Genomic DNA, 10361 nt, shown 5'->3' on the forward strand with positions numbered 1-10361 from the left:
GGAACTCGACCCTGGAGGAGCTTGTGCAGAGGACCTCAGACTGCTTTCTTTTTAGACAGTCACCATGGTGAGTGAAAGGCTGACTTAGTTTCCCTGATTTTCTGGAGGTGTGACCCTCTGAGAAAGTCCCATCGTCTTGAGACTCTTTTCCCTGATTAGGGTCTTAAAATTTCTACCTGGCTCTGAGGAAGTGGAGTTTTTTTTTTCTCTCTCTCTCCCTTTATCTCATTCCTTAATATCTTCCCTCTATTGTAAAATAAACTACCATAAATTCCATTTACTTTAGTAATTCATTTTGGGATTTAGAAATTAAATCCCTGGCAACCACCAATTTTAATATATTCAAATTTAACCATAAAAAATTTAACAACTGTAAGGGGCAATAATCCTTTCAGTCTCTTAGACTCCCAACATAAAACCTGGACTCATTATCTCTCACTCTTCCATATCCAATCTGTTGCCAAGGCCTATTTCCCCTTTACAACATCTCTCAAATACACCCCTTTCTCTCTTCTACAGTGTCATAACCCTATTGTGGGTCCTTATCATTCCAGTCCATACTCAGTTGTCAAATTGATCTTTGTGAAACACAGGTTTTACCACAGCACACTTCTACTCAATAAACTCCAGTGGCTCCCTACCACCTTTAGAATCAAATATGAAACAATCCTCTCCTTGACTTTTAATTTTTTATGACCCATCTCCTTCTGACCTTTTCATGTGTTATTTCCTTAGACATAATCTGATCTGGTAACACTGGCTTTCTTGCTATTTCTCAATTAAATTACTAAATCTCCTGAATTCAAGTATTTTCACTGGCTGTTCTCTCTTCCCAGAAAACCCTCTCTTCATCTCTACCTTCTGGTTTCATAAAGGAGGCCTTTCCCGATTCCTCCTTAATTCCAGTGCCTTATCCCTTGATTATTTCCAATTTATCAAGAATTGTATAGCATATATATAAAGAGTTATTTGCATGTTGTCTCCCTTATTAAACAGTGAGCTCTTTAACTGGAGCTATCTTTTACATTTCTTTATATCTCAGATACTTATTGTTTGAAAAAAGTAAAAATTTAGAAACAACTGATGCCCATCAATTGGGAATGGGTAAACAAACTGAGGTATATGAAAATAATGGATATTATTTCTAATTAAGAAATTATGAATATGGTGAATGTAAAGAATCATGAAAAGACTTGAATGAACTGATTAAACAAAGCCAAGAACATATACATAATGACTATAATGAGGTAAATTAACAGAACAACCCTAAAACAATTGAAAACAAATGTAAAATTTACTCTTTATGCCAAGTTTAGTCTAAAGAAATGATAGAAAAAGTCGTCTCTGGGAGCAGCTACATGGCTCAGTGGACTAAGAACCAGACTTAGAGATGAGAGATCCTGAGTTCAAATCTTACCACAGATACTTCCTAGCTGTTTGATCCTGGGCAAGTCACTTCACCTCCACTGCTTAGCCCTTACCATTCTGCTCCCTTGGAACCAATAATAGTATTGACGCTGAGATGGAAGGTAAGAGTTGTTTTTTTTTTTCATTTATTTCTTAAAAGTCATTTCCCCTCACTTCTTGGTAATGATAGGGAGGTCTACTGGTATATGTAATATGTATTAGGAAAAGATGGGGAAATTGAAAAAACAGGGGATAACAAAGGGTTTATAGCAGGGTATGGAGGAGTTGAGGGGAGAGAGGGAATATTGCTCGGTGAGGCAAAGGAGAGAGATGCCCCCTGCCGAGAGGCAGCAGCAGGGATCCTATAAGGAACGTTTGTCTTTGAATGATTGAACTGATGTTCAGCTCCCTCTAGGCCCCCCAAAAGATAGTCCACTTATTTGACTGTGAATTCAAATAAGATAAAGTTTAATAACCAGTTTGCATTGGAGAGGTATCAGTAAAGAGGGACAAGGGATGTCCAAAATAAGGTTGGAGTTTTTCTCAGCTTCAGAGCTGAGACCAGGCCTCACAGGCTGGTGGAGGGTTTCTCCCACTCCTATCTACTCTGTATCTATCCTAGCTTTGTCAAATTCAGAATCTTAGCAGTAGACAGCAAGCAACCAAGGAAAGTTCTAACCCTAAGAACTGATTGGGCCTGTGTCTTCAGGCTGAAGCAAGTAGAGGTACTCCACTCCAGACTAGGCTGAACGAGCTCCTCACTCCTCCCACCTTCAACACCAACAAAGAAGTAAAGCTGGCAGGAAGGAAGTGCTAGTCACAAGACCCAACTGCCACTCTCAGTTGCCCCTTCCCCCACCAACTGTCAGTCTTGACAATTTCTTCTCTCTAGATATTCTCACTGTTGCTTGTTTCAACACAGTGGCAGAAAGTTCAGAACTTATTTCTAATTTCCTTTCCACAATCGTCCCCTTTTTTTGTTGTGAACTTCCCGAGGTCACTTATTTATATTATAGTTACCAATTTACTAAATCTACTCTAAGGAATTCTTAGCAGGAATAGTTTTAGGATTTTACAATAAATTCAGTACAATAAATATTTGAAAAAAACTATTACAAGAAATTTGAATCTTAGTGCTAATACTACTTAGTCTTACTAAGTTAACTAAAACAAATAGTTTTCCTAATATATATATATGTATATATATATATATCTATCATTATTTGTAGACTATCTTATCTATATATATGTATATATATATATCCATTAAACACAATTTCAGCATCAGCTTTACAATAAACAGTTAAAAGTTTGCTATTTGCAAATGCAGCTTAAGTCCATTTTCTGTATAACTAATTGTCTATGCTATGTTTAATTTAACTTACTCTTAATCTATTGCCTACTTATTATAACTATTATCTAAGTCTCTAGTCTAATCTATAACCTAATTATATGTACAACATATATACATGCTATACTAAATATTTAGACTCTATCACTGTTACTAACCTAATTATAGTATATACATTATTTATAGATTATTTACATATAATACAATAATATACATTGTTCCACATCCTGAGATCAGTCAAATAGCTTTCTATTTGCCTAAGACCTTAAGGAACTAACTATATACATATTTACATTTTACAATAAATATAATGTGATTTTTAGATTTTTCTCCATCTTGCTTGGTCTAGCACCCAGGAATGTGCACACCCACACTACATGGGCATGTGCTAGCAAATGACAAATCAGAAACAACTGAATGTCCCCTGGGCTATCCTAAGACAAGCTTGAGCCATCATTGGCACATGTGAGAAGCAGGAAGTGATGTAGAGAACTGCTCTGGAGTCTCGTGACTTCTTGTAGGGAGGGTTAGGTGGGAGTTCATGTGATTTTGTGTTTTGTGTATAATAGTGTTATATTGAATTAATACTTATCAAGTTTCTTTAGATTTCTACTTCTCATGTTGACTGATGGATCTCTTCTTTCTTCCAAGTTATGTAGTGATGCATGCTATTTCCCTAATATGTGAAGTTACTTTTGTTTTATTATTTCAACACATGCAGTCTTACATATAAGTCTCATTTTCCATTTGCCCTCTTTTTATATAAACCAATTTACAAAGTTCAGTCTTAGCTGTCCATTTCAGCTTTTTTTGTTGTTTCTTCTCTCTAGTAACTCTTAACAAATTTGCAAAGTTCAGTCTTAGCTGTCCATTTCAGCTTTTTTTCTTTGTTTCTTCTCTCTAGCAGATATTAAACAAATTTACAGAGTTCAAAGTACAGAGTATTGTGTATGTTGTCAGGTTTAAAAAAAGTTCATTGATCAGTTTTGCTGATTTTTAAAAAATAATTATATGGAATAGTTGGTGAAGGGATAACTAAGTAAGATAAAGAAGTTTAAGTGACATAGAAATAAAATATAAATTAAAAAATTAGTATATAATATGTATAGATTATTGTTTTTATTCTGAAACCAAAGAAAGAGATCAATAGTGCTCTTACTTAAGAGACTACCAGAGAGGGCGTATAATCTTTGACCTGTTAAAAGGCATATTGTTTCCTGCAATATGGGAACCTCTCCCATTTAGTTTTTAATATATCAAACATACTTAATTAAACTTTCTATACCATATGAGTTTCTCATGATGGGAGCAGAGGACTAAACACTACCAACATAGAAAAATGGGATTGGACAGGATCAACAGAGATCATGAAGTCCAAATAACTGCTCTACAATAATTCTCTTACATCCTGGAAAGCAAAATGCCCCCACTCCTTAAAAAAGAGGCTGTCTAAGAGTTTCCAAAAGGTACTTTAGCAAAAATGTGTTAGTGAATAAACAGACATGTATAATATATATATATATATATACACATATATATCTAAATCTATTTTTATTTGTCAGGAGTGGGGAGGAGTTGGGGAAAAGTAAGACAACAGCCCTCATGATGTTAAGTTGTAGTTATCTGAATCATGGGATCTTAGATATAGGAACAGGAAAGCACCCCAGAAGCTATCTAGTTCTGCTCCTTCCGTTTACTAACTGAGTTGCAGAAAGATTAAATGATTTGCCCGACGTCATACAGATAGAGAGAATCTGAACCCAGGTCCTTCAATTCTCCCACTTTTCTTTTCACTATCCTGTTCTCCGAGAATAGCTATCAATTCAACATCCAAAGAATATGTGGAATAGAATACATACATCCATGTACCAACACGGAAGTATGCATGGGCATTTATATCGGAAACAACTGCATAGCAAAAGGGGGAAAAGGGCTCTTATCTGAAGAGTCACCTACCCGATTTGTGTCTTCTTTAGTTAGCAGAGCCTTCTCCAGACATTTGTCTACAACAGCCGTAGCTTGAAGTTTGTCGACGAGGGTGGGTTGTAAAATGTCCAGCAGTTGGACGCACTGATCATAACAGGTCTCTAAGGATGGAGAGGGCAGATCAGCGAGGTCCGGGTTCATGTAGCGAGCCGCTAAGGTGCAGCCCCCGTGGTTAAGTCCCGTGAGAAATTCCTGAGTCCAGCCAGGTCCCCAGGTCCCTTTCTCTAAGGTACTCAAGAGGAACTCCGCCGCTACAGCGTTGCCCTGGGTAGCAGCGGTTTGGCGAATATGCTCTTTCTTCTCTCTATCCAGAAAGGTCAGGTAGTCCAGCACCGGTTCCACCCTAATGTACTGTTTCAGCCTGGGCCTGAAACACTGGATCAAGTTGAGGAAATTCTTTTCCTGGGACGATTCAAAAGACATTTTTCACGGAGAGAGGGGGAAGCGACGACTCTGGTCCTGGAGCGGCAGGCGCTCAGCACTCCAGCCTCTGCGCCCTCGGCCCGGCCCTTGGATCCCCTTAGAGCCCCCAGCTCTTTCTGCCTTGAAGTTTCCTAAAACTTGATTGTAGAGTTAACGGGGCTAAACGGGCTAACGGAGTTGCGGTACCCGCTAATCCGCGGGATTAGAACCTGGTCTTTGCCCCCGGTCTTTGCCCCCCAGTCGCGATGCTCCGGGAGGTGATACTGTCCTGTCCCCTATTTGCGCTGCGCTCCCTGGGAGGAAGTTTCTGCTGCTTCTGTCACCCGGTTCCTGGGTGGTGACAAACCGGGGAATCAAGTTTTTAAAGTTTGAATTGGTTAGTTTCAGTTTCGATAACTTGCTCCTCGAATCTTCTCTGGTAAATGGGTGGAGTCAAGCTGCTTGGGAGGAGTTCTCCTGGTGTTCGGGGGAAAAATACACTAGGTCTTTTTGCCTGGGCAAATAAACAAAGGAAAAGATCTTCCTTGCCTGAGAGGCAACCTAATAAGTGACCTGAAAATGCCCTGCAGCCCAAATTTGTAGACCCACTGTGTACTTCAGCTTCGGTTTCAGAGAGAAACTGGCTAATACGACCTTATTTTTCTCCTCTATAAAAAGAAAGTTGGATTTAAATAATCTTAGAGTCCGTTCAGTTCTATCATTGTGTTCAAAGTCCAATTCTTAATTATAGGAGGAAAAAAAGTAGAATCAATACTGGCAGACAGTGTAAGAAAGACTTGGATTTAAAATCTTATCCCTGATATACAGTAGCGTGACCATGGGGATGTTATTGAAGTTGTCATTATCTGTAGACAGATCTATAAGGGATGTGTGTGGGTATGTGTTTCAGGATAAGTATCTTTTTATTTTAAAATAGAAACAAGAGGAAAATGGATATGACAACCTTCACTGGATAGAAATCCGAAAACTACATACATCAGAAGAATGAACTCCAAAAGTCCGAATCATTTGCCTGCCCTCTCCAGAGAACAGTGTAGAGGACAGTTCAAGAAGAGGGGTTAAGAGAGTACAATGAAAAAGAAAGGTCATTTACAGTCAACTGTAACTTCTCAAGGCAAGACAATCACCCAGAAAGAAGGCAGCACTTAATTTGAGACATTTTCAAAACCATGAGCCCCACTCTACCCCTAACCTCTCTCTCACTCTTTCTTTCTTCCTGCCTTCCTTTCTTCTTTTTCTCTCTCTCCATGCCTGTATCTTTCTCCTTCTCTCCCCTTCCCCCATCCCCTTTCCCTTTCTTTCTTTCTTTCTTTCTTTCTTTCTTTCTTTCTTTCTTTCTTTCTTTCTTTCTTTCTTTCTTTCTTTCTTTCTTTCTTTCTTTCTTTCTTTCTTTCTTTCTTTCTTTCTTTCTTTCTTTCTTTCTTTCTTTCTTTCTTTCTTTCTTTCTTTCTTTCTTTCTTTCTCCTCCCCCTTCTTTCTTTTTGTTGTCAAAACCCTTACCTTTGTCTTAGAATAAATACTGAGTATTGGTTCCAAGGCAGGAGAGTATTAAGGACTAGGATAGGGGGTGAAGTGACTTACCCAGGGTCACACAGCTAGGAAGTGTCTGAGTTCATATTTGAATCCAAGACCTCCCATCTCTAGGCTTGGCTCTCAGTCCACTGAGCCACCTAGCTCTTCCACCCCAAGCCTTTTAAAAAATTATTTTCTTGAAGGAATTCCATGTGAACTGGGATGACCTCCAGAAACTGATGCAAAGCAAAAGGAGCAGAACCAGAAGAACATTGTACCCAGAGACTGATACATTATGGCACAATTGAATTTAATAGACTTTTCTACTAGCTGCAATACAATGAATGACCCAGGACAATCCAGAGGAATTTATGAGAAAGAACGCTATCTACATCTAGAGAAAGAACTATGGAACCAGAAATGCATTAGAGAAATATATGATTGAGGGCAGCTAGGTAGTGTAAGAGAGGAAAGCAAATTCATCTTGCTGGAAGACCAACTCAAGTGGGAGAAGGGAAGGAAGGAAGGAGAATTCCAGTGAAAGACCTGAGGAGCTGAGAGAATCCAAGCAGTTAACTCACCTCTTTTTGGGGACCCCTCCAGAGAGATTGGTCTGAGAAAACCTCTGAGTCTTGATTATCCTTCTGTGAAGCCAGACCCCTGAATTCAGTAGAAGACAACAAGGAGTGGATAGGACTTTGATATAAAGCTATTCATCCCAGTAAGATGTCCTCTCTCCCTCTAAAGCAGTTCTTGAACTTTCTAGCAGAATTAGGACAGTTAGAAGTCAAGACAGCTCTCACAATTGACCCCAGACAGGCAGGCAGGCAAAATCCCTGCAGGATTTGGGAAGAAGGAGTTCAATTGTTCATCTTAGGGACTTCCTATTTCCCACTTTCCCATTACCTTATTTTACAATCTCACTTATCCTACCTTTGGTGTGTTCCTCAAAAATAAATAGCTGTTTCTATAGATCAAGTGCTTGCTCATAATATTTAAGGAGAGGGACCTGAAGCTTTGGGGTGGAGAACTATATTTCCTCCCCAAGGAAGAAGATGCAGTTCAGGTCTGGATTTTACTTCAACCCAGTCTCTCAAGAAATTATAGTCTGTGAATTTGAAGATAGCCTGTGTGGGTTTACTAGGGAAAGAGAGGGGAGAAACAATCTGTCCCCTCTCTCCACATTTAAGCTCCATTCTATCTCTATCACCCTCTAACCCTCTAGTCCTGAATTAAGTAGTGGGGGACTCCATTTCTCCCCCTCCATTTCAGTAGCTCAGTGGATTGAGAGCCAGGCCTAGAGATGGGAGGTCCTAGGTTCAAATCTGTTCTCAGACACTTCCTGGCTGTGTGACCCTGGGCAAGTCACTTAACCCCCATTGCCTAGCCCTTACCACTCTTCTGCCTTGGAACCAATACACAGTTTTCATTCCAAGATGGAAGGTAGGTTTCATATATATATATATATATATATATATACACATATGTGTATATATATATATACATATAACATATTAAAATATATATACATAGATATGTAATTGATCACATAGTGTGATAGCGATGTGATTGGGGTTTTGATGTTAAAGGATAGCTCTACTGCAAAAATATGAATAAAATGGAAATAGGTTTTGAACAATGATACATGTATAACCCAGTGGAACTGCTGGTAGGCTTTGGGGGGGGAGAAGCGGGTGAGGGTTAGGGATCATGAATCATGTAATCATGGAAAAATATTCTAAATAAAAATTTTTAAAAATTATTTTCTTAAATTATTACTTTAAAATTCTTTTCTTTAATGAGGAGGGAGCAATAACATGGAGCAGTCATGAGAGTTCAGGTGGAAAGTGATGGTTTATGGCTTGTGTTCTTTTGCCAAGGCCAGGATATTCTCAGTGGTGGTTGTAGGAATTGTGTTTATTTGTTTGATAAATGAAATGGAACAATTCAATAGAGAATTCATGCATTTCTTTTACGTTTTAATCTGCCAGTTAGTTTATAATTGCTATGCATGAAGTTGGGAGAGAGACAGAGACAGAGAGAGAGAGAGAGAGAACCTAGTGCTTTATATATTAGGAAGTTCTATTTTTGTATAAAGGAAAATCAGACAGGAAGTTATTCCCTAGATATTAATCCTACATATGACAGAAAACAATAAGAAGGATAATAGAAAAGCATCAACCAAATAAAATTTTGCTATAAAACTGGCAAAGAAAGGAAACTATTTAGATTTTAGTATTAGCTTCTTTGAGTAAAAGACGATGTCATTTTTCTTTACTTCTATGCCTTCAGAGCACCTACCTTAGTTGGACCACCATAGACAATGCTCAGAAAATGCTCAATGATTGTATGATATTGGGATATATAAATGAAAGTAGGACATATCAGTTACAAGACAAATGAACAGAGCATGTACTATGAGCCTCATACTATGCTAGAGTTAATAAAGATATGAGAAATACAAGATTATCATAATGGCTGACATTTATATTTTGAAAGGCAATATGCTAAGGCAATATGCTACAATGAATAGTAAGCTGGACTTGAAGTCAGGAAGAACTGAGTTCAAAATCTACCTCTGACACTTACTAACCACATGGCTGGGGACAGATATTTTAAACTCTCCAAGCTCCAGGTTCTTCATGTGTAAAAATGGTGACAATTCCTGTTAACAGTACCTCACAGAAATGTAAGGCTCAAATGAGGGGAAAAATGTATATATAATATACATATACATATGTATATATATATATCACTTTGTAAAACTAGAAAGAGCAAAGAGTTATAGCACTATAAAAATCCTTCATAAAAATTAAAATTTATATTCTTCATGGAATCCAAAGCACTTTAAATATATTAGATCATTTCAGCTTCATGCCAGTCTTGTGATATGTGTATGTAGCATGTGGCATTTGGTATGGCTACTAGTTTTGATTATGCACATTTTGTAGATGAGGAAATTGAGACTCAGAGGGGTTAAATGACTTGCTCATGGTCATGTAGTGAGTATTTGTCAGAAAAATTCAAACCTAGAGCTTTCTGGTCCAACACCAGCATTCTTTCTACTATGCCTTAATCTCTAAAAATATGTTCCCTGGTCAAAAAAGAGTTTATAATCTTATCTAATTTGGAAAACAAAACAGACACTTGTGAAATAATTATTAAGCAAGTAAGGACTTGTTCTATAATGCTAAATTATATGATACAGACACTGAGAACAAAAGTCAAAAGGGAAGAAGTTCAATGTAAGCATAAGTCTCCAGTAAAATTTCAAGGAGTTAATTTAAGGTCTTCAAGTATTGGTAGTGGGTAGGAAGAGATTCAGTGTGTAATTCTCAGAGTAGTAACTTGTTATAACCCTAATTTCAAGAGCCCTTAGTATTACTACTATTCCTTAGACTAAAACTACCTCCCCTCCCCAGACCCCATAAAACTTTTAGTTTTCCTGACCTATTTTCAAAAACCTTGAGAAGAGTTTATCTGTACCCTGGGAAGAAAGCCAACTATAAGATAAGTTGAGTGAGAGAAAGTATAGTGAGTTTCAAAAGTATCATTATGGTCCCAGCATGGGAATACCATGAGAGTCATGGGTATTCTTGATTATGGGGGTCTTTAGGGGTATGTAATGTTGAAAATCACACGCTCAAGACTGTCAACATCACAACCCCCCCTTTTGTGGGAT

The 10361-nt window shown here is 37.9% G+C and overlaps 1 protein-coding gene across 1 annotated transcript in view; it reads right to left on the minus strand.

Moving 5' to 3' along the window:
- IFIH1 (interferon induced with helicase C domain 1) overlaps window positions 1–5801 on the minus strand; it is a 99933-nt gene extending 94132 nt beyond the window's left edge. The window contains exon 1 of the mRNA XM_007494271.3: window positions 4715–5801. Coding sequence (XP_007494333.2) covers window positions 4715–5167 — 453 coding nt within the window. The 5' untranslated portion in view covers window positions 5168–5801. The remainder of the gene's footprint in view (window positions 1–4714) is intronic.
- Window positions 5802–10361: the final 4560 nt, after the last annotated feature.

Source organism: Monodelphis domestica, chromosome 4, assembly GCF_027887165.1.
Source record: "Monodelphis domestica isolate mMonDom1 chromosome 4, mMonDom1.pri, whole genome shotgun sequence".
Taxonomy (NCBI): domain Eukaryota; kingdom Metazoa; phylum Chordata; class Mammalia; order Didelphimorphia; family Didelphidae; genus Monodelphis; species Monodelphis domestica.